This window comes from Gorilla gorilla, chromosome 2 (genome assembly GCF_029281585.2).
Source record: "Gorilla gorilla gorilla isolate KB3781 chromosome 2, NHGRI_mGorGor1-v2.1_pri, whole genome shotgun sequence".
In the NCBI taxonomy this organism is placed as follows: Eukaryota; Metazoa; Chordata; class Mammalia; order Primates; family Hominidae; genus Gorilla; species Gorilla gorilla.
This window is the reverse complement of record NC_086017.1, coordinates 60,142,839-60,164,818: the sequence shown is the minus strand read 5'-3', so window position 1 is coordinate 60,164,818 and position 21,980 is coordinate 60,142,839. Positions and strand designations below refer to the sequence as shown.

At 56.4% G+C, this 21,980-nt stretch overlaps 4 protein-coding genes across 15 annotated transcripts; 3 read left to right on the top strand and 1 right to left on the bottom strand.

The window, feature by feature from the left end:
• The first annotated feature begins 328 nt into the window (after positions 1–328).
• Positions 329–3,332, top strand: NAA80 (N-alpha-acetyltransferase 80, NatH catalytic subunit). Of its 2 annotated transcripts, XM_055382486.1 has the most exons (3): positions 375–519; positions 1,650–1,926; positions 2,061–3,332. In XM_055382486.1, the coding sequence occupies exon 3, from the start codon at positions 2,270–2,272 to the stop codon at positions 3,128–3,130; it is 861 nt and encodes a 286-aa protein (XP_055238461.1). In that variant the 5' UTR covers positions 375–519; positions 1,650–1,926; positions 2,061–2,269; the 3' UTR covers positions 3,131–3,332. The 2 variants fall into 2 exon arrangements, with proteins under 2 accessions (XP_004034240.1, XP_055238461.1); XM_004034192.5 differs by lacking the exon at positions 1,650–1,926 and having other exon boundaries at positions 329–519; positions 2,206–3,332.
• On the top strand, positions 329–6,904 carry HYAL3 (hyaluronidase 3). Of its 6 annotated transcripts, none has more exons than XM_055382481.2 (4): positions 329–519; positions 4,881–5,025; positions 6,012–6,101; positions 6,218–6,904. In XM_055382481.2, coding segments are annotated over exons 1-4 (507 nt in total). In that variant the 5' UTR covers positions 329–517; the 3' UTR covers positions 6,488–6,904. The 6 variants fall into 6 exon arrangements, with proteins under 6 accessions (XP_055238456.1, XP_055238457.1, XP_018878767.1 ...); XM_019023222.4 differs by having other exon boundaries at positions 381–519; positions 4,115–5,025; XM_055382479.2 differs by lacking the exon at positions 329–519 and adding an exon at positions 526–912 and having other exon boundaries at positions 4,115–5,025.
• Positions 6,905–7,248: 344 nt separating this feature from the next.
• IFRD2 (interferon related developmental regulator 2) lies at positions 7,249–11,986 on the top strand. 3 transcript variants are annotated; one of them, XM_004034179.5, is made up of 12 exons: positions 7,249–7,519; positions 9,056–9,175; positions 9,261–9,345; positions 9,439–9,563; positions 9,647–9,804; positions 9,971–10,021; positions 10,105–10,283; positions 10,370–10,475; positions 10,793–10,930; positions 11,019–11,147; positions 11,226–11,321; positions 11,458–11,986. In XM_004034179.5, exons 1-12 carry the CDS (start codon positions 7,270–7,272, stop codon positions 11,536–11,538), a joined length of 1,518 nt encoding a protein of 505 aa, XP_004034227.1. In that variant the 5' UTR covers positions 7,249–7,269; the 3' UTR covers positions 11,539–11,986. The 3 variants fall into 3 exon arrangements, with proteins under 3 accessions (XP_004034227.1, XP_055238450.1, XP_063559886.1); XM_055382475.2 differs by having other exon boundaries at positions 7,254–7,519; positions 11,226–11,986; XM_063703816.1 differs by lacking the exons at positions 7,249–7,519; positions 9,261–9,345.
• Positions 11,653–21,830, bottom strand: LSMEM2 (leucine rich single-pass membrane protein 2). Of its 4 annotated transcripts, none has more exons than XM_055382489.2 (4): positions 20,100–21,830; positions 13,147–13,260; positions 12,869–13,057; positions 11,653–12,662 (listed from the first exon to the last, which is right to left on the bottom strand). In XM_055382489.2, exons 1-4 carry the CDS (start codon positions 20,155–20,157, stop codon positions 12,529–12,531), a joined length of 495 nt encoding a protein of 164 aa, XP_055238464.1. In that variant the 5' UTR covers positions 20,158–21,830; the 3' UTR covers positions 11,653–12,528. The 4 variants fall into 4 exon arrangements, with proteins under 4 accessions (XP_055238464.1, XP_055238465.1, XP_055238466.1 ...); XM_055382490.2 differs by having other exon boundaries at positions 12,869–13,054; XM_055382491.2 differs by having other exon boundaries at positions 20,968–21,830.
• Positions 21,831–21,980: the final 150 nt, after the last annotated feature.

Here is a 21,980-nt window from a genome sequence, read left to right as displayed (position 1 = left end):
GCTGTCCTGGGGCAGGAGGCCGGCGGGAACCGAAGCTAGACTTGTCAGAGCCTGGGGCGGGGCTGGCGGAGGCAGAGCCAGCTGGAGGCGGGGCCTGCGCCTGGCTGAAGTGGTGACGTGCTGGGCTGGGGCAGGGCCTGGAAGAAGCCAAATCGAGGCGGGACCTAAGCTGTGACGCAAGGAGAAGGAGGAGGGGCCTGTATGGGGCCGGGTGGGGAGGAGGCGGACTCAAATGGAGATGGGGTGGGGCTCAGCAGGGGCGGAGCCAGGGTAGAGACTGAGTCGGCGCCTGGCGGGTGTTGTGACGCGCAAACCAGGGGCGGGGCCTAAGCGGCGACGCGCAGGTGCCGGGAGGCCTTAGAACGCCGTGGCGTGCCGCGGGACCCGACGGCTGCAGAACATCCGCCGCACCCCTGGGGGCCAACGTTGTCGGACCGAGGAGTCCGAGGTGGCGACTGAGTGAGATACCCAGCTGTGCGGAGCTAGGACGCGGAACATCCCGGAGGCCAGCATCAACATGTCAGTACCGCACCCTTCCCATTTGCTGCCTGTAGGTCCACCCCGCGCGTGCTTGTCCCCAAGTGGCCATGCCATCCCGCACGCCCTCCCCGCGTCAGTCGTTCGTTTCCAGACCATGCCGAGCCACACCTGCCCACAGAGTCGAGCTCTCGAAGTCCTCATTCCCAAAAGCTCCACAGCCTGTGACCCACTAGGAGGGAGGGGGAAACCGAGGCCCGAGAGAGACGGAGAAGCCACTCTCTGAGGACCCCGGAGCCCCGCCCACAGTGGGTGGGGTCGGCACTGAAGGGGTTAAGGCCGCGGGGAAGCCCCGGGCTCAGCCCTAGGGGCGGATCCTGGGGCTTCCTCCCTCCAGACCAAAGGGTGCGGCTGCTGCAGAGGTGGCTGATGCAGGTGAGGGGCTTACAGCCCTGTGAATGGTGTGGGAGGTGAGGGGAGGGGGCTGCCTGTTACTGACCAGTGTTTAATTGGTCTCAAGCTCAGGAGAGGTAAGGGGAGCCAGGAGGCCCCCTCTGGAGCAGGTGAGTAGAAGGAGGGGGCTCAGCTGCCCGCCCACGACTAGAAAACCCCCAGCGTAGACCTGCCGGACAGCAGAACCTCGGTTAAGATGGGAAAACAGTAGGGTTTGGGCACAGGAGGTCTGGGCCCCCAACCTGGTGACCGTTGGACATCCTGTGGATATAGGAAGGAAGCTGTGGTCCTTATCTAGGGTGCCTGCGAAACTCAAGCCAGTGGGGAACCCAGCCTGCAGAGGCAATACTGCTGTGTGACTGTGGGCCAGGCCCAGTGCTGGTGCTGCTGGGGCCCCATCTGAGGGGACAGTTGGGTCTATATCCAAAGCGTCCTGAGATGGGCAGAGTTGGGAAGGGGGCCATGGGCTCCAGGTGGGGAAGGCAGTCAAGACAGGCCAAAGCTCAGCCTGATGGGTGCATGAGTGGGGCCCCAGGATCCACTAAGGCAGTGGGCATAGCCCAGGTAGTTGAAAAGGCTGGGAGCTGGAGGAGACTCGGAACATAGGGAGAAGAAAGGGACAGGAAGACTCCCGGGCAGTTTTTCCTATGGAGGGAACCTTGGGTAGGTTTGAGCAGGGGGTATAGTGTCTGCTTTGCATCTTCTATCCCATGCCCTAGTGGTGGACTAGGAGGACTACTGGAAGACAGAAGGCCAGCAAGTAGATTGGGTCAGCTGTTTTATAGACCTGGTGGTTACAGACCCCCTGTGAGGGGAGGTCCTGAGGAGGACAAATTTGTAGCCAGAGCAGGCTGGGGCCAGGACTCCTAGGTTCTGCCCCAGCCTTAAGCAGCTCATCCATCACTCCCAGCCTCCCTCCAATGTGGGGTAGACACCTGGATCTATCTGCCCTGCTCTATAGGGGATGGGTCTCTTCCAGGTCACCTGTGCTATCAGGTGAGTGTGGGACAAAGTGCAGCCCACCACTCCCCAGTTCCAGTATGCATGGTCCCCCCTGCACTCTGTCAGCCCTTCCCTGCCCCAACCCCACCCTCCCTCCTGGCACAGCCCAGCATGGCTGTTATCTACAGGAGGAGAGCCACTGTGGTCTGAAGAGATGCCACTGCCTGGAGACTGGGGTCTTAACCTCCAGCCTGGCACTGAGCCACCTGCAACCTAGCAGCAGGTGACCTTGGCTCCCAGCCTGACTCAGCTGAACCTGGATCCTGTGCATAGGCAAGAGCTGACTCTGAGCCCTGGCCCAGCCAAGCTGACCCCTACACTAGACCCTACACACCGGATGGAGCTGATCCTGAGTACCAGCCCAGCTGAGCTGACTCTGGATCCTGCGTGCCAGCCAAAGCTGCCCCTGGATTCCACATGCCAACCAGAGATGACCTTCAATCCTGGTCCAACTGAGCTTACCCTGGATCCTGAACACCAGCCAGAGGAGACCCCAGCTCCTAGCCTGGCTGAGTTGACCCTGGAGCCTGTGCACCGCCGACCCGAGCTCCTGGATGCTTGTGCTGACCTCATCAATGATCAGTGGCCCCGCAGCCGCGCCTCCCGCCTGCACTCCCTGGGCCAGTCCTCAGATGCCTTCCCCCTCTGCCTGATGCTGCTAAGCCCCCACCCCACACCTGAAGCAGCACCCGTTGTGGTGGGCCATGCCCGCCTGTCACGGGTGCTGAACCAGCCCCAGAGCCTCTTAGTGGAGACAGTGGTGGTGGCCCGGGCCCTGAGGGGCCGTGGCTTTGGCCGCCGCCTCATGGAGGGCCTGGAGGTCTTTGCTCGGGCCCGGGGCTTCCGCAAGCTGCACCTCACCACCCATGACCAGGTGCACTTCTATACCCACCTGGGCTACCAGCTGGGTGAGCCTGTGCAGGGCCTGGTCTTCACCAGCAGATGGCTACCTGCCACCCTGCTTAATGCCTTCCCCACAGCCCCCTCTCCCCGGCCACCCTGGAAGGCCCCAAACCTGACTGCCCAAGCTGCCCCAAGGGGTCCCAAGGGACCTCCATTGCCACCACCCCCTCCCCTACCTGAGTGCCTGACCACCTCACCCCCAGTTCCATCAGGGCCCCCTTCAAAAAGCCTGCTGGAGACACAATATCAAAATGTGAGGGGGCGCCCCATATTCTGGATGGAAAAAGACATCTGAGGCCATCCAGGGCAAGGAACTGTCTTTCTGGTTCAATAGACTGCCCCGGACAGTCTACAAGCCTCAGCCCACTGACCATACCTCAGCCCCTAGCCCCTGGGGGGCAGCTTTAACCTGGGCATGTTTCCTGGGTACCAGTGGGGCCAGGAGGTGGCTCTGGCTCAGAGCCGTCAGTGTGGCTGAATAAAGGCTCTCTTGGGTATGGCTGTGACAGTTTATTTGTTGATCCCCCTACCCTCACCTCTCACCTCTTCTGCAGGTCCCTTATCCCTGCAGAAGTCCCCAGATCCACCTTGGCCCTGAGGCCATTGATGGGAGGATGCCTGTCCTTTGCCTTTACCCCCCACCTGGCTCAGGAGACAGGGTGGCTGTTCTCTTCCCCATTCACTCATTACCATTCACTGAGCGCCTACTGTGTGTCAAGCCCTGGACAGGACATAGGCAATGGGTAACTAGACAAACAGTCATACAGTAGCAGGATCCATGTGGCACAGGGGAGGTACAGAGGCTTTGGGAACCCAAGTGACTTCACTCCACCTGGGGATCCAGGAGACCTCCCAGGGCAGTGATGTCACAGCAGAGACCTGAGTGCTAGGTAGGAATTAAACCAGGCAGGTGAGGAGGTGGGAGCTGACTGTTCTTGGAAGAGGGAACAAGGTGGGCAGAGGAAAGAAGGGGACTTGTGACAGTTGTGGGAGGACACAGTGGTGTATTGACAAAGACAGAACATGGGAGGGAATGTACCCTCAGCTCACTGTAAAGCCCGCTTTGGTGTGCACCTGCCACTCGATGCCCGGGGCATCATAGCCAGCTTGCGGTGTGGCTGCTTTAAAAGGCCCAAGAGACCCCTGGGGAAACATGCTTTCCCCAGCTCCTCCTGTAAGGATGGGGAGGAGCTGGGGGAGCTTTCCTGGCTTTCCCTGCCATGTGGAAGGTGTGGCCATAGCTGCGGACTCTAAGCTTACACCCCCCTCTCTCCTGCAGGTTTCCATCCTTGGGGAATGACCACGCAACTGGGCCCAGCCCTGGTGCTGGGGGTGGCCCTGTGCCTGGGTTGTGGCCAGCCCCTACCACAGGTTCCTGAACGCCCCTTCTCTGTGCTGTGGAATGTACCCTCAGCACACTGTAAGGCCCGCTTTGGTGTGCACCTGCCACTCAATGCTCTGGGCATCATAGCCAACCGTGGCCAGCATTTCCACGGTCAGAACATGACCATTTTCTACAAGAACCAACTCGGCCTCTATCCCTACTTTGGACCCAGGGGCACAGCTCACAATGGGGGCATCCCCCAGGCTTTGCCCCTTGACCGCCACCTGGCACTGGCTGCCTACCAGATCCACCACAGCCTGAGACCTGGCTTTGCTGGCCCAGCAGTGCTGGATTGGGAGGAGTGGTGTCCACTCTGGGCTGGGAACTGGGGCCGCCGCCGAGCTTATCAGGCAGCCTCTTGGGCTTGGGCACAGCAGGTATTCCCTGACCTGGACCCTCAGGAACAGCTCTACAAGGCCTATACTGGCTTTGAGCAGGCGGCCCGTGCACTGATGGAGGATACGCTGCGGGTGGCCCAGGCACTGCGGCCCCATGGACTCTGGGGCTTCTATCACTACCCAGCCTGTGGCAATGGCTGGCATAGTATGGCTTCCAACTATACCGGCCGCTGCCATGCAGCCACCCTTGCCCGCAACACTCAACTGCATTGGCTCTGGGCCGCCTCCAGCGCCCTCTTCCCCAGCATCTACCTCCCACCCAGGCTGCCACCTGCCCACCACCAGGCCTTTGTCCGACATCGCCTGGAGGAGGCCTTCCGTGTGGCCCTTGTTGGGCACCGACATCCCCTGCCTGTCCTGGCCTATGTCCGCCTCACACACCGGAGATCTGGGAGGTTCCTGTCCCAGGTAAGTGGAAGCTAAGGTCTAGGGGTCTGAGTCAGGAGGTATGGCCCTGTTCTAGGAAGGTCCCAGGAGAAGACCTTGCCTAGGGGTTGGTCCTAATCTAGGCGTTCTCAGTGGAAGGCCCTGTCCTGGAGCATCTGATGAGGGAGGCATGGCTTTGCCCTGGAAGATGTTGAGGGGTAGGGAGGCCCAGCCTTTGGAGTGCTGGCCTGAGGGGAGATATTCTGAGTGGAAGGCCTGAGAAGCCACTCAGAGACTCGATACAAAGGGGCCCTACTTGGGCTGGGTGAGTGTCTCACACCTATAATCCCAGTACTTTGGGAGCCTGAGATGGAAGGATTCCTTGAGGCCAAGAGTTCGAGACCAGCCTGGGCAACATAGTGAGACCCCAACCTCTACCAAAAAAACATTGAGACAGAGTCTTGCTCTGTTGCCCAGGCTGGAGTGCAGTGGCACCATCTCAGCTCACTGCGGCCTCCACTTCCTGGTTCTAGTGATCCTCCCACCTAAGCCTCCTCCCGAATAGCTGGACTACAGATGCATACCACCACACCCAGCTAATTTTTATATTTTTGTAGAGATGGGGTTTTGTCATGTTGCCCAGGCTGGTCTTGAACTCCTGGGCTCAAGTGATTCTCCCGCTTTTGCCTCCCAAAGTGTGGGATTACAGGTGTGAGCCACTGTGCCCAGCCTAAAAAATTATTAGCCAGGTGTTATGCACCTGTAGTCCCAGCTGCTTGGGAGGCTGAGGTGGGAGGATTACTTGATCCCAGGAGTTCAAGGCTGCAGTGAGCTATGATCATGCCACTGCACTCCAGCCTGGATGACAGAGTAAAACCCCGCCTCTAAAACCAAACCAAACTAGAGAGTCCCTACTGTAGAGGTAGAATCAGATTGTGACAGTGAACCAGAAGAGTTTCTTGAATGTGGATGTGTGCCCACATGGATCTGGCCAGCCCAGCCCTGGCTTAGCAGCTCTCTGCCTCCAGGATGACCTTGTGCAGACCATTGGTGTGAGTGCAGCACTAGGGGCAGCCGGCGTGGTGCTCTGGGGGGACCTGAGCCTCTCCAGCTCTGAGGTGATCATTGCCCCTTTGAGCCTGCCATGTAGCACATGCTGGGGTCCCAGGGTGGGGGACAGCCATGTCAAGATTGTAGAGCAGGCATATTGACACATATCTTCCCTTCTCCTCAGGAGGAGTGCTGGCATCTCCATGACTACCTGGTGGACACCTTGGGCCCCTATGTGATCAATGTGACCAGGGCAGCGATGGCCTGCAGTCACCAGCAGTGCCATGGCCACGGGCGCTGTGCCCGGCGAGATCCAGGACAGATGGAAGCCTTTCTACACCTGTGGCCAGACGGCAGCCTTGGAGATTGGAAGTCCTTCAGCTGCCACTGTTACTGGGGCTGGGCTGGCCCCACCTGCCAGGAGCCCAGGCTTGGGCCTAAAGAAGCAGTATAAAGCCAGGGCCCCTGCCACTGCCTCTTCTTTTCCCTGCTGCCACTTTTCCAGTCCTGGAACTACTCTGTCCCACTCTTGCTCTATTCAGTTTACAGTCAACCCTCCCAAGCACACACCCCGCTTCCCTTGGAATCCCTGAGGGGTAGAAGGGGCCAGAAAAAACGCGTATAAAACCAGAGGCCCTCTGAGATCATGTGAGTCTTCCATGGCAAGGAAGCAGTTCCAGGGAGAGTCAGGTTCCAGCTAGTTAGGGCTGCCAGCCTAGGGCTTTGTGCCTACACCTCACTAAGCCCATGGAGAGGTCACAGGAGATGGGCCGTGCACGGGCAGATGGGCCCCAGAAAATCTTGGCGAAGGTCGGTAAAGTGCTAAGCTGTTGTCTGCACTCTTTCATCATAAAGTCACTTTTTTCCACTGCCTGAGGTTTGGCTGTTGCTCCTGTTATCCCAAGCTCTAAGCCCTTCCCATGGTCCCCAGACCCAGGCAGGGGTCGGTCTCGTCTGGAGTGTCCCGCTGCCAAGTGCCCTGAGAAGCCAGTCCTGCCGTGGTGCTCCACTGAGGGACGCTTCGGAGTTAAGCACCGTGCACTCGTTCCCGACGCAGGGCTGGGGCGCGCGCAGAGCATTGTGGGCGCATAGTTCAGCCAGCGCGTCGTCGGCTGGTGGGCCCCAGGCGTGGACTACCATTCCCATGGTGCTCTACGCGCAGCCAGCCGCCGTCGCCTGCGCGCTCAGGCCTCTGGGATTAGTAGTTTTAGCCTCGTGGGTGTGGGCCTGAATCGGATGGCCTGGAACTCGCCTTCCCGGCGACCTGTTTGGCAGGGCGGGGCGCCTCGCGAAGATGGTGGCGCGCGGGGCGTGTGGCTCCCGTCGTCTGGCCAAGTCTCAGCGCAGCGCACCGGCCGGCGTCTCGTTGGCCTGGAGCCCACACCCACCGGGTCCCTGACCCCGCGCCCTTCGCGCCCGGTTCCCGGCATGCCTCGCGCCCGTAAGGGCAACACGCTCCGGAAGGGTGGTCAGCGCCGTGGAGGAGGTGAGTGGGGTGGGGGGCGCGGGACAGCTGCATGAGCGGCGGGCGGGGGTCCTGCTGGGTCCCCTTGGTTGTTCTCGAGGGCCCTGGGTGGGGAACCCCCTCGGCCAGCCCCACGCAGCTTCCCAGAACTCGTACCGAGGCTGGCACGTGCCCCAGCAATCATTGGCCACGTGCGTGCCCAACTTGAGCTCGCTGCCCACTGCCTGTTGGGAGTCCGCGCTCCCAGCGGTGACCCGGCCAGCCCCTCCGGGCCTCAGTTGCCTGCTGGGTGGGCAAACTCACCGGACAGGGCAGGAAGCCAGTCCTCTTGCCAAACCCTGTCCTTTCCTGGACTGGTCAAGGAAGTTGGCGGGAGTCCTGGCCTGCTCCGGTGAACAGAGGGAGGGGGCTCTGTTGGGACGCTACCTGATTAGGGCCTTGGCAGCTTGGCAGGCCTGACTCCACAAGGTAGCTGAGTATCCTGGAGCCTGAGGCAGTCTTGGGACTCGCTTAGCAGCTTAGACCAGGAGCCTATCTTAATGCGTTAAACACATATGTTTACTCTGCTGGGATGGGGTGCCTACCACGCACAAATTTATTTATTTTTATTCTTGAGGGGGAGGGGAGGAGGGCCGGGCACAGGAAGGAGGAAAATACCTAGGCACAACTTTAAACTGGTCACCACCATGGTGGGTTTTGGGTGGGGGACATCTAATAGGGTATGGAACATGTTCACTGAGTGGTGTCAGCCCCAGACTTAGGACTCAGGGAGGCCCGGGGGGAAGTGCTTCTGGGTGAGTCCTGAGAGGATGGAGAAGAGAGCAAGTTGTACAAAGACCTGGCAGCTGGAGGGACCCCAGCGCAGTGGAGTGAATGAGGGAAGGCTGGGCTGCTCCGGCAGGTAGAATATAGTAAGATAAAATGGGAGCAGGCTGGGCGTGGTGGCTCACACCTGTAATCCCAGCACTTTGGGAGGCCAAGGCAGGCAGATCACCTGAGGCCAGGAGTTCGAGACCAGCCTGACCAACATGGAGAAACCCTATCTACTAAAAATACAAAATTAGCTGGGTGTGGTGTCGTATGCCTGTAATCCCAGCTACTCTGGAGGCTGAGGCAGGAGAATCACTGGAACCCGGGAGGCAGAGGTCGCAGTGAGCCGAGATGGCGTCATTGCACTCCAGCCTGGGCAACAAGAGCAAAACTCTGTCTCAAAAAAAAAAAAAAAAAAGGGTGGCGGGGAGCAGAGGCCAGTGTGCAGGCTGGACTTTGTCCTGCAGATGAGGGGTGTGAGTAGTTCTTAGAAGTAGGGCCAGCCTGGTGATCACATCCTGTCCAAAACTCTGCCACAGCAGCCAACCTTGCCAATGTCAGCCCTTGGCCCTGAACAGACCCCACACACAGGAGTGCACCAGCCCTACTGAACTGACCCTTGGCTTTGGTTTTTCATCTCTGAGAGGGACACCATTCTATCTTTTGGGATTATGAGGTCGAGTGAGGTACCCCCAGCCATCCCTCATCAGTAGAGGCAAGTTGAGTGTCCTATTCCACCTTCTCCAGGTGCCCGGAGCAGTGCCCAAGCTGACTCGGGTTCCAGTGACGATGAGGCAGCCAGTGAGGCCCGCAGCACCACCAGTGAATGCCCCAGCCTTCTCAGCACCACTGCAGAGGACAGCCTTGGTGAGAGCGGGTGGAAGTTTGACGGGCTTGGTGAGGGCTCCATGGGCTGAGGACAAGAAGCAGTGCTGACCAGGTGGCCTTGCAGGGGGGGATGTCGTGGATGAGCAGGGCCAGCAGGAAGACCTTGAGGAAAAGCTGAAGGAGTATGTGGACTGTCTCACAGACAAGAGGTACCCCTGGCTGCCAGCCAACTCCTACACCCAGCTCCAAGTGTGACCAAGGGAGGGCTGGCTCATATGACCCCCCTTCTCGACCTCCCCCAGTGCCAAGACCCGGCAGGGTGCTCTTGAGAGCCTGCGCCTGGCCCTAGTGTCCCGCCTACTCCCCGACTTCTTGCTGGAGCGCCGCCTCACGCTAGCCGACGCCCTGGAAAAGTGCCTCAAGAAAGGTTGGACCTGGGGGTGCGTGGGAGACTTAAACTGGGCAGACACTGGCCCTTGCTGCATGGGCTGACTGGAAAGCATCCCACAGGGAAGGGCGAGGAACAAGCCCTGGCTGCTGCTGTGCTAGGCCTGCTCTGCGTGCAGCTGGGCCCTGGACCTAAGGGTGAGGAGCTGTTCCACAGCCTGCAGCCTCTGCTGGTCTCTGTGCTCAGTGACAGCACAGCTAGCCCTGCTGCCCGGCTCCACGTGAGTGTGCCTGTGCCCCATGAAACCCTTCCTGCACCTTATCCCTCAGCAGAGTGGTGGGTTCCCCCTGTCTTCAGCCTCCCTTACTCTGAGGGGAGTGAGCTCCAGGGCTGGGAACCCAGGTTCACCCACTGACCGTGGCATTGCATTGCCCTCCTCCCAACAGTGTGCTTCTGCCCTTGGCCTGGGCTGCTACGTGGCTGCCGCTGACATCCAGGTGAGTGGTCTTTGGGCACAGGTGGTAGAGCATCTAGGGCTGTAACTCTGCCTCTGAGCTCCCCTGCCTCTCTGTGCTCCTAGGACCTGGTCTCTTGCCTTGCCTGCTTAGAAAGTGTTTTCAGCCGGTTCTATGGCTTGGGCAGCTCCACAAGTCCTGTGGTTCCTGCCAGCCTGCACGGCCTGCTCTGTGCTGCCCTGCAGGCCTGGGCATTGCTGCTCACCATCTGCCCCAGCACCCAAATCAGCCACATCCTTGACAGGTAGGGGTGGCTGTCCACTGGGAGGGGGAGGGGATCTCAAAGAGGCCCCCAAGCCACACATATAGCTCAGCCTGCCCCTTCCCTAGGCAGCTGCCCCGGCTGCCCCAGCTCTTGTCCAGTGAAAGTGTGAACCTGCGGATCGCTGCCGGTGAAACCATTGCACTGCTCTTTGAGCTTGCCCGGGACCTTGAGGTGCGAGGGACAAGGATGGGGGATGCTTGGTGACACCACCTGCCCATCACAGGCTGGATGCAGGGGGTGCCACAGAAAACAGAACAGCTTTAGGTCATTATGCAGAGGAGGTGGCCCCAAAACAGATTTATCTCCTAGATGTCATGATGGGTGCCCTCAGCAGTGGTGTCCTGGCCTGACAGAGGCCAAGGAGGGGTCAAAGGGGCCAGGCAGAGAAGAGAGGGTCTCTCAGTGAAAGGAGGGGTTTGGGCAGCGCCCTGTTCAGAGCCAGCAGAGCTCAAGCATCTACCACACACCCTCCAATGCTCCCATTGCAGGAGGAGTTTGTTTACGAGGACATGGAGGCCCTCTGCAGTGTCCTGCGCACTCTGGCCACTGACAGTAACAAGTACCGTGCCAAGGCTGATCGTCGGCGCCAGCGCTCTACTTTCCGCGCCGTGCTGCACTCCGTGGAGGTGTGTGTGAGAACATATGTGTCCTAGCAAGGGCGCACCCCCAGGCATAGCAGCCAAGCCCAGTTGTGTTGGCCCTTCTACCCTGCAGGGCGGTGAATGCGAAGAAGAGATAGTGCGCTTCGGCTTTGAGGTGCTCTACATGGACAGCTGGGCTCGGCACCGGATCTACGCTGCCTTCAAGGAAGTGCTGGGTTCGGGCATGCACCACCACCTCCAGGTGCGGGGACGGACAGGGAGGGGACATCTGGTGTGGTTGCTTCAGTCTGGCCTGAGCTCACTGCCCTCTGCCCCCCAGAACAATGAGCTACTCCGTGACATCTTTGGCCTGGGTCCTGTGCTGTTGCTGGATACCACTGCCCTGAAGGCCTGCAAGGTTCCACGCTTCGAGAAGGTTTGCACCCTTGGGCACCTTTCTCTTCCCCCATTCCCATTTCCTGGAGGCCTGGAATTCTGTAGAGGCCAGAAGAGGACCCCCAGCCCTTTCCCTTCCCAGCTCCCCAGGGTGTCACTCTCTGTCCCCACTCTAGCACCTGTACAATGCTGCTGCCTTCAAAGCCCGGACCAAGGCTCGAAGCCGTGTGCGGGACAAGCGGGCAGACATCCTGTGAAGCAGGACCTGCTGAAGAGGAGACTTTCTATGCCCTTGGTCCGTATTTTTAACAGAAGACAGTGCAACAACTGGTCTCCACCAGTATTTGTCACTTTATTTTTTTAATGACAAAACCAAAAACAGACATGGGGTGGGTAGCTGGGGGCCCGGACACTTGGGACCTTGGCCCCTTTGTCCCTGCACTCAGCCCTGTGGCCCCTTCCTGTCCTGTCTCAGGCCAGGCTAAATATGTGCCTGCCTCAGGGCTGTGGGGCAGGCACTAGGGGGCCTTTCCCTTCCTTTCCTTTCTCAGGCCTTGCTCCCCCAGGATGACCCACTCTTAGGGGGGGTGGTGGCATCTGGACAAATGCCACCACAGCAGGTGGGGAGGCAAAGCTACCTGGAATGGATTTGTGTGCTGATTTTTAAGGATTATTACAGATAATTAAACAGAACAGTCAGCCTTCTGTGGTCTTAACCCCTGGGTATTTTTCTGTTCTCCCTCCCCATCTACTATCCCAGGCTTGGACCCAACTGGTCTTCCACGATGTCACCTTTGCCCTCCAAGGCAGTCTTCCCCAGGTGGCGCCTCTCCCCCTACTCAGAGCCCAGCCTGTCTTTGAGAGCTGAGGCTGGACCCTCACTGGGAGGCCTGGCAGAGTTTGGGTGATTGCTATGGGGGCAGCTATTTCTAGACTTCAGAACCTGCCATCTGGGGTGGCCAGAGAGTGTTGACAGGCCACAGGAAGAGCCAGGAGGCTGGTGCCCCTTCCCCTGACCTTGGGCCACCCAAAGCGAGGCTTTGGCACCAGAGGCTTGGCTAGGCCTGGCTTGAAGAGATCAGGAGAGGCAGGAAGCCATTAAGTTAACAACAGGTTCTTGTACAAAAATCTCACCAAGGAAACAGTGTAGATGTGGCAGCCAGCAGGAGGGAAGGAGAGACCTGCCCATAGCCACTTTATTCCCCCCACACACACACACCCCCCAGGCCCCAGATCCAAATGGCATCTCAGCTGGGTGCTTGGGCCTCACTGGAGTTGAGCCTCCGAAGCTGGCTGAGGCTGGCCAAGCGGAGTTTGAGTAGTGTCTCCTCCTGCGTGCGGAGCGTGTGTGCCAGAATGCGCAGGGATTCACTCTGCAGCACTGTGAATGGGAAGTGGGGGATCATCAGACCATGTGCCACCCCGTGACCCCTGCAGACCCAGCCCAGGACCAGGGGCAGCCACAGGCCTCCCGCCCCATCCTTCACTGCTGCAGCATCTGCAGTTACTCCTTCCAGCTGCACAGAAGGGCCTCCCAGTCCCCACTGCCTTGCTTTCCATTCCTACTAGCACCCTGTGCGTCCATACCGCTCAGGTAGACAGCCAGGAGTGTGAGCGCCAGGCAAGTGAGCACCAGCAGCGCAAGCAGCAGCAGGAACCCTCCTCGTCTGTACACAGGGCTGCAGCCAGCCTGGGCACACAGTGACGGCGGCAAAACGCCCAGCAGTTCATCCCACGGCCGTGCCTCTTCAGTTAGATAGGGGCGCAGTGTGCCTGCTGGGTGGATGGGACATCGGGAGGGTGGTGGGTGCACCTGCTTTCGTCCCCTCCCCCAGCACATCATCCACCCCACTGTCCCCACTCACCTCCACTATGTAGGTCGCTGATGGACTCCACCTGGTGCAGGCATACCTCATGCACGTGGTTGGGGGCCAATGGCACCCTGCTCCTCTGGCTGGGCATCATTGGCGCCACGGAGTCTGCAGGGGCAGCGCAGGCTGATTTAGCCAGTGGTGGGTCAACCCTCTTCCTTCTACTAGGCGGCTTCAGGCAGCAAGGACTTGCAGATGATAGGGATAGTGGGACTTTTGGTTCCAAATCCCCTAAAACTGACTCAGGAATTACCCTTGATTTGGATCCAGGATGATCCCAGACCCTTACAGGCTTATTCTGTATACAGGAGCAACAGGTACATTTGATTTGTTTCCTTCCAAGCACCCCAGGGACTCACTCAGGCATTCCTCTGCCTGCTTATTTCTAGCAGTTTATCAGCCTTGAATGCTAAACCCGCAGCAAATGGAATTCAGTCCTGCCTCTTTTGTCAGTTCTCCCTGCAGACCCAATGCCTGGCATCTTCTGGTCAGAAAGCCCTATTGTAGCCACTCTGGTGCCTTTACCTCCTGGCCTTGGTTCTGTGTTTGTTAACATACTCAGTGTGACTCTGCTGTATGTGTGTGAACCCTGCTGTTTTCATTCAACATTTAATATTGGGGAGACCCTTCTTTGTTATACTGTTGCACATGCCTCTGAGGTCTCTCCCTTCACACATCTCTCTGAGACTGCCTGGGTATCTAGGTTGTTTGCAGTACCCCCCCCCCCCCTTTTTTTTTGAGACGGAGTTTCGCTCTTGTTGCCCAGGCTGGAGCGCAATGGCGCGATCTTGGCTCACCGCTGCAGTTCCCTTTTGAAATTAACCCCCAGGACATCCACCATTGAATATGAAGGTTTTTTCCCAATTTCCTGATAGTTTAATTCCCAGAAGTGGAATTACTGGATCCAAGAGCAGGGATTTTTTTGTTTGTTTGTTTTTTTGAGATGGAGTGTCCCTGTGTTGCCCAGGCTGGAGTGCTATGTCGTGATCTCGCCTCACTGCATCCTCCACCTCCTGGGTTCAAGCGATTCTCCTGCATCAGCCTCCCGAGTAGCTGGGATTTACAGGCGTGAGCCACCGTGCCCAGCCTGTTTTTTTGTTTTTGAGACAGAGTCTTGCTCTGTTGCCCAGGCTGGAGTGCAGTGGCGCAATCTTGGCTCATTGCAACCTCCACCTCCTGGGTTCAAGTGATTCTCCTGTTTCAGCCTCCTGAGTAGCTGGGATTACAGATGTGCGCCACCACGCCCTGCCAATTTTTGTATTTTCAGTAGAAACCAGGTTTCACCATGCTGGCTAGGCTGGTCTCAAACTCCTGACCTCAAGTGATCCGCCCGCCTCACACTCCCAAAGTGCTAGGATTACAGGCATGAGCCATCGCGCCTGGCCTGAGATTTTTGTTTTGTTTTTGAGACAGATTCTTACTCTATCACCCAGGCTGGAGTTCAGTGGGGTGATCACAGTTCACCACAGCCTCCGCCTCCTGGGCTCAGGTGATCCTCCTGCATCAGCCTTCCCAGTAGCTGGGACTACAGGCATGCACTACCATGCCCAGTTAATTTTTTTTGTATTTTTTGTAGAGACGGGGTTTTACTATGTTGCCCAGGCTGGTCTCGAGCTCCTGGTCTCAAGAGATCCATCCTGCTTGGCCTCTCAAAATGCTGGGATTACAGGTGTGAGCCACCATGCCCGGCCCGATTTTTTTTAAAGCTATTACCAAACTGTCCTCCAGAAGCACTGTCCACAACTCCCCCGCAGGGTATAATATTGCCACCATTAGGCATCCCCATAGGAAAAAAATAATATTTACATGCACACGTGCACACATATATTTGCTAACTTGAGAGATGAGAAATGGCCTTTCTTGATTTATTTTATTGGGTTTCTTAGCCTAGGGAGTGTGACTAATACGTGTGTGGCGCTTTTTTTTTTTTTTTTTTTTTTGAGACAGTCTTGCTGTGTTGCCCAGGCTGGAGTGCAGTGGTGCGATCTCAGCTCACTGCAACCTCCACCTCCCAGGTTCAAGCGATTCTCATGCTTCAGCCTCCCGAGTAGCTGGGACTACAGGCACCTGCCACCATGCCTGGCTAATTTTTGTATTTTTAGTAGACACCAGGTTTTGCCATGTTGGCCAGGCTGGTCTCAAGCCCCTGACCTCAAGTGATCCACCCGCCTTGGCCTCCCAAAGTGCTGGGATTACAGGCGCAAGCCACCATGCCCAGCTGTGTGTGGCTTCTTAATTATCAATTTGAGGCCTCTGCCCATTTAGTCACTTGGGTCTGTGTACTTTTCTTTTGATTTTAATTATGTACTTTCACACTCATTGAAGTTTTTGCTTTTTGTTTGTTTGTTTGAGATAGAGTCTCTGTTGCCCTGGCTGGAGTGCAGTGGCGCGATCTGGGCTCACTGCAACCTCCGCCTCCCGGGTTCAAGGGATTCTCCTACCTCACCCTCCTTAGTAGCTGGCACTACAGGTGTGCACCACCACGCCCTGCAAATTTTTTTTTTTTTTTTTTTTGAGATGGAGTCTCGCTCTGTCGCCCAGGCTGGAGTGCAGTGGCACGATCTCGGCTCACTGCAAGCTCCGCCTCCCAGGTTCGTGCCATTCTCCTGCCTCAGCCTCCCAAGTAGCTGGGACTACAGGCGTCCGCTGCCACGCCCGGCTCATTTTTTGTATTTTTAGTAGAGATGGGGTTTCACCATGTTAGCCAGGATAGTCTTGATCTCCTAACCTTGTGATCCGTCTGCCTCAGCCTCCCAAAGTTCTGGGATTACAGGTGTGAACCACTGTGCCCGGCCAATTTTTGTATTTTTTGATAGAGATGGGGTTTCACCTTCTTGGCCAGGCTGGTCTTGAACTCCTGACCTCAGGTAATCCACCCGCCTCAGCCTCCCAAAGTGCTGGGATTATAGGCATGAGCCATCGCACCCAGCTGGTGTTTTGATTGTTTGTTTTTGAGACAGAATCTCCCTCTCTCGCCATGCTGGAGTGCAGTGGCGCAATCTCGGCTCACTGCAACCTCCGCCTCCTGGGTTCAACCGATTCTCCTGCCTTAGCCTCCCTAGTGGCTGGAACTACAGGCGCGTGCCACCACGCCTGGCTAATTTTTGTATTTTTAGTAGAGACGGGGTTTCACCATGTTGGCCAGGATGGTCTCGATCTCTTGACCTCGTGATCTGCTCACCTCAGCCTCCCAAAGTGCTGGGATTACAGGCATGAGCCACCATGCCTGGCCTTTTGTTTGTGTTTTTTTTGAGACAGAGTCTTACTGTGTCACCCAGACTGGAGTACAGTGGCATGATCTCGGCTCACTGCAACTTCTGCCTCCTGGGTTCAAGTGATTTTCCTGCCTCGTCTCCCCAGTAGCTGGGATTACAGGCACGTGCCACCATGCCCAGCTAGTTTTTGCATTTTTAGTACAGCTTGGGTTTCACCATTTTGGCCACGCTGGTCTTGAACTCCTGACCTCAAGTCATCTGCCCATCTTGTCCTCCCAAAGTGCTGGGTTTACAGGCATGAGCCATCGTACCTGGCCAATATTTAATTATATTTTCTTCTAGTTGTTCTTTAACTTGGTGTCTAAAAATCCTGGTCCAGATGCCAAGAGCTCCAGATACCCACCTGGAAGCTGATAACAGTAGGGAAGAGCATTGAGGGGACACCTCCAGATAGGAGCAAGGGTGGCCTTGCACTCTGGGACTGTCATTCTCAGGACAGTAACTCAACCTCCATGATTTACTTGAAACTGCCTCTTGATGTGCTCAAAAGCAAGTACAACAAAAACAAGCAAGTGCTGCCAGTCATTATGTCTGGGTGGTGGGTTGAAGGTCATATTAAATTCTCTCTTTGGGCCGGGCACTGTGGCTCATGCCTGTAATCCCAGCACTTTGGGAGGCCAAGGCAGGAGGATCATTTGAGTCTAAGAGTTTGAAACCAGCCAGGGCAACATAGGGAGACCCCCATCTCTACAAAAAAATCAAAGATTAGGGCCGGGCACGGTGGCTCACACCTGTAATCCCAGCACTTTGGGAGGCTGAGGTGGGCGGATCACGAGGTCAGGAGTTCAAGATCAGCCTGGTCAACATGGTGAAACCCCATCTGTACTAAAAATACAAAAAATTAGCCGGGCATGGTGATGGGCGCCTGTAGTCCCAGCTACTCAGGAGGCTGAGGCAGGAGAATAGCTTGAACCTGGGAGGCGGAGCTTGCAATGATCCAAGCTCAAGCCACTGCACTCCAGCCTGGGCAACAGAGCTAGACCTCGTCTCAAAAAAAAAATAATAATTAAAGATTAGTTTGGTGTGGTGGCATGCTTCTGTGGTCCCAGCTTCTCAGGAGGCTGAGGTGGGAGGGTTGCTTGAGTCCAGGAAGTCAAGGCTGCAGTGAGCTGTGATCATGCCATTGCACTCCAGCCTGGGCAACAGAGTGAGACCCTATCTCCAAAAAAAAAAAAAAAAATTCCCTGCTGCCGGGCGCAGTGGCTCACACCTATAATCCCAGCACTTTGGGAGGCCAAGGCAAGTGGATCACAAGGTGAGGAGTTTGAGACCAGCCTGGCCAATATGGTGAAACCCCGTCTCTACCAAAAATATTAAAAAATTAGCCAGGTATGGTGGCAGGCGCCTGTAGTCCCAGCTACTTGGGAGGCTGAGACAGGAGAATCACTTGAACCTGGGAGGCAGAGGTTGCAGTAAGCAGAGATCGCGCCACTGCACTCCACCCGGGGCGACAGAGCAAGACTCCGTCTCAGAAAAAAAAAAAAAAAAAAAAAGGGGCCGGGCACGGTGGCCCACGCCTGTAATCCCAGCACTTTGGAAGGCCGAGGTGGGCGGATCACAAGGTCAGGAGATCGAGACCATCCTGGCTAACACAGTGAAACCCTGTCTCTACTAAAAAATTCAAAACAAAAATGGTGGCTGGCGCCTGTAGTCCCAGCTACTCGGGAGGCTGAGGCAGGAGAATGGCATGAACCCGGGAGGCAGAGCTTGCAATGAGCCAAGATCGTGCCACTGCACTCCAGCCTGGGTGACAGAGCAAGACTCTGTCTCAAAAAAAAAAAAAATTTTCCCTCTTTGTACTTTGTTGTGCTTTTCTCACACTTTCTAAATTGAATGTAAATTGTTTATTACAGGAAAAACACACAGTAAATGTTATTGTTAAGATCCCAAAAGAGGCTAGGCACAGTGGCTTATGCCTCTAATCCCAGCACTTTGAAAGGCCAAGGTGGCTGGCCGGGCGCGGTGGCTCACACCTGTAATCCCAGCACTTTGGGAGGTCAAAGCGGGTGGATCACGAAGTCAGAAGATCGAGACCATGCCGGCTAACACAGTGAAACCCCATCTCTACTAAAAATACAAAAAATTAGCCAGGCGTAGTGGCGGGCTCCTGTAGTCCCAGCTACGCGGGAGGCTGAGGCAGGAGAATAGCGTGAACCCGAAGGCGGAGCTTGCAGTGAGCTGAGATCGTGCCACTGCACTCCAGCCTGGGCGACAGAGCGAGACTCCATCTCAAAAAAAAAAAAAAAAAAAAAAGAAAGGCCAAGGTGGGAGGATCGGATTGGTTGAGGCCAGGAGTTCAAGACCAGGGAGACCCTTCTCTACACACACACATGCATGAAAGTAAACATTTCCCCCTACCAGGTGCAAGGCCCCTCTCCTGCAATGTTGAAAATGTTGGCAGTGGCTTACGCCTGTAATCCCAACAATTTGGGAGGCCAAGGTGGGTGGATCACCTGAGGTCAGGAGTTTGAGACCAGCCTGGCCAACACGGTGAAACCTTGTCTCTACTAAAAATACAAAAATTAGCCGGGCATGGTAGCACATGCCTGTAATCCCAGCTACTTGGGAGCCTGAGACAGGAGAATAGCTTGAATCTGGGAGGCAGAGGTTGCAGTGAGCCGAGACCACACCACTGCACTCCAGCCTGGGTGACAAAAAAAAAGAAAAGTTGAGGCCGGGCGCGGTGGCTCACCCCTGTAATCCCAACGCTTTGGGAGGCTGAGGTGGGTGGCTTACGAGGTCAGGAGTTCAAGACCAGCCTGGCCAAGATGGTGAACCCCCATCTCTACTAAAAATACAAAAATTAGCTAGGCATGGTGGCAGGCGCCTGTAATCCCAGCTACTTGGGAGGCTGAGGCAGAGAATTGCTTGAATCTGGGAGGCGGAGGTTGCAGTGAGCCGAGATCACGCCACTGTACTCCGGCCTGGGTGACAGAGATTCCATCTCAAAAAAAAAAAAAAAAAAGTTGAAAATGTGATAAGAGGAGCTTGCTAGCTGGGCCAAGCTCTGTCATGGGCCATAACATGGAGCCATGGAGCAGACAGTCCTACGTCCTGGCCAGTACTGGACCTGTAGCTTCCTAGATTCCTGCTGCCCTGGCCCCTCTGAGCATCAGTACTTCTTATATGCAGTGGTGCAGTTAGGTGAGTGGCCACCAAGCTCTTGACTAGCTGAGTCTCTGTCTGACCAGGCCAAGGGACCCCCAACCCTAGGCAGTTGGGGATATTTAGACTCAAGTCAGGGGAGGCCAGAGGCCTAACTACTTTTCAGTCCATGGGACAGGTACCCAAATGCTTTCTGGAACCACTGCCCACCCCAATCCCAGCTTCCTTCCTTAAGAGCTGAACCGGCCAGGCAGCTGACCGGATGCCCACACCCACCTGAGCACAGCCTGTAGTTGACCCACTCCTAACTGGGTGGCTTCTCCCATCCCTCCTTGATGTCCCCAGCAGGAGAAACTGAAGCAGGGCCTGAAGTGACAAGGGGCTCCAGGCATGGCAGGCTTTTCCTCCCTGCACAGGGGGCAGGTCCTTTTACTGGAGCCGGAGCATGAAAATGGGTAACTAACTACTCAAGACAGTGAGGTCAGTGGGACAGAGGGTGGGTCTCTCCATGGTCCACAAGGTCACAGGACTGAGGCCTTGCCCTCCCTCATGGTCACCCTCTCCTACCTTCTTGGGTCTCCTCAGGCATGGCAAGCAGTGGGCAGTCGGGGGCCAATGATGGCATCCAGTAGCAGGACTGGACAAAGGCAGCAGTGGCTCCTTTGAGAGCCCAGGGAAGGCCTGGCTGCCTCCCAGCCTTGGCCTAAAATAGGCCTGAGCTCAGCCCACTGGGCTATATTTAGAGGGGGCAGCCCTCAGCCATGGGAAGGGGCAGAGTGATCCACGTGGGCCAGCCTGAACTATCTACCTGGTGAGGGAGCCAGCCAGGAGCCTGCCTCCACTAGTCCAGGTGCCCAGGGACCTTCAAGGGGAAACACACCTCCCCCATACACCCAGAATGGCCACTCCAGGCTCAGCAAGGCCCCATGTGGCAGCCAAGACAGACAAAGGAAGCCTGTGCATCTCTATTTGGCCACCCCTCTACCCCTGCAGACTCCTACCCACAGCCCAGTCATCTCTCCTCCCAGCAAACACAGCAGCCTCCACTGCATGACCTGCTAGCACACAATGCTGTTGTTGTGTGTGTCTTATAGAGGGTGATGGACAACTGAATCCCAATGCCATGAGGGCTCTGATAGCTTCACAAGTGGGCAGATACACCAACAGCACCCATGCTGGCCAGTGGGTGGACCTAGGTTGGAGGCTGGTTCATTTGTTACTAAGCTTGCAACCTTAGGTAAAGGGTCTCCCCTCTCTGAACTCAGTTTGCTCATGTGTAAAGTCGGAATAACAGTGGCTCCTCCCTGGCAGTGTACACTGAGAACAACATCTGGAACATTTAGCACAATCCACGGTTTTGGTCTTCCCCTGCTCCCATCTCCACAAGGGCAGACAGGTCCCATAAGGTTGTGTAAGGATGCGCATCACTGCTTACCTTGAAAGGAGGAGGTGGTCCAGCTTCCAGCTTTCTCTCTGTGGTTGGATCCCTGTGCCCTTCCTTCCCAGTGGGGGCAAAGCAAGACTGTGGGCTCTACTTCCTACACACCTCAAACCTGTCACTCCGTTGTCTCACACTGGCCTCCCTGATGTTCCTTAAAGTCAACAAGCTTGTTACCACCTCAGGGGCTTGGCGGTGGCTGTTCCCTCCTGGAATGCTCTGCTCCCAGATAGCCCTGTGGCCAGCCCTGTCTTGTCAGTGAGCTCAAATGCCACCCCTTCAGTGAGGCCTTCTGTGTACATTATTTTCCACATCACCCAGTTTTCTTTTCTTTTTTTGAGAGAGTCTCGCTCTGTTGCCCAGGCTGGAGTGCAGTGGGGCGATCTCGGCTCACTGCAACCTCTGCCTCCCTGGTTCAAGCAAGTATCTTACTTCAGCCTCCTGAGTAGCTGGGATTAAAGGAGCGCGCCATCACACCCACCTAAGTTTTGTATTTTTAGTAGAGACAGGGTTTCACCGTGTTGGTCAGGCTGGTCTTGAACTCCTGACCTCATGATCCGACTGCTTCGGCCTCCCAAAATGCTGGGATTACAGGCGTGAGCCACCGCGCCCGGTCCAGTTTTATTTTCTTCATAGCACTTAGTCCTGAAGTTATATTATGCACAATGTACCCTGCGTGTCACTATTCCCAAAGGCCCTACAGAACCTGTTCAGTCACGCGGAACCACCTTTTTTTTTTTTTTTTTTTTTTTGGAGTCTCGCTCTGTCGCCCAGGCTGGAGTGCAGCGGCGAGATCTAGGCTCATTGCAACCTCCACCTCCCAAGTTCAAGCAATTCTCCTGCCTCAGCCTCCTGAGTAGCTAGGATTACAGGCGCCCGCCACCACGCCCGACTAATTTTTCGTATTTTTAGTACAGACGGGGTTTCACCGTGTTAGCCGGGATGGTTTCCATCTCCTGACCTCGTGATCCGTCCGCCTGGGCATCCGAAAGTGTTGGGATTACAGGCGT

Bases quoted from the DNA above. Each gene is read 5' to 3' on its own strand.
- HYAL3 (XM_019023222.4), top strand. From the start codon at position 4,132: ATGACCACGCAACTGGGCCCAGCCCTGGTGCTGGGGGTGGCCCTGTGC. The intron at 5,026-6,011 runs GTAAGTGGAAGC...CTCTGCCTCCAG, and splicing joins CTGGGAGGTTCCTGTCCCAG to GATGACCTTGTGCAGACCAT. The intron at 6,102-6,217 runs GTGATCATTGCC...CCTTCTCCTCAG, and splicing joins TGAGCCTCTCCAGCTCTGAG to GAGGAGTGCTGGCATCTCCA.
- IFRD2 (XM_055382475.2), top strand. From the start codon at position 7,270: ATGGCCTGGAACTCGCCTTCCCGGCGACCTGTTTGGCAGGGCGGGGCG. The intron at 9,176-9,260 runs GTGAGAGCGGGT...GTGGCCTTGCAG, and splicing joins CACTGCAGAGGACAGCCTTG to GGGGGGATGTCGTGGATGAG. The intron at 9,805-9,970 runs GTGAGTGTGCCT...TCCTCCCAACAG, and splicing joins GCCCTGCTGCCCGGCTCCAC to TGTGCTTCTGCCCTTGGCCT.
- LSMEM2 (XM_055382489.2), bottom strand. From the start codon at position 20,157: ATGCCATCATTGGCCCCCGACTGCCCACTGCTTGCCATGCCTGAGGAG. The intron at 13,261-20,099 runs GTAGGAGAGGGT...CTGCCCCTGCAG, and splicing joins GCCTGAGGAGACCCAAGAAG to ACTCCGTGGCGCCAATGATG. The intron at 12,663-12,868 runs GTATGGACGCAC...TCCCATTCACAG, and splicing joins CCTGGCTGTCTACCTGAGCG to TGCTGCAGAGTGAATCCCTG.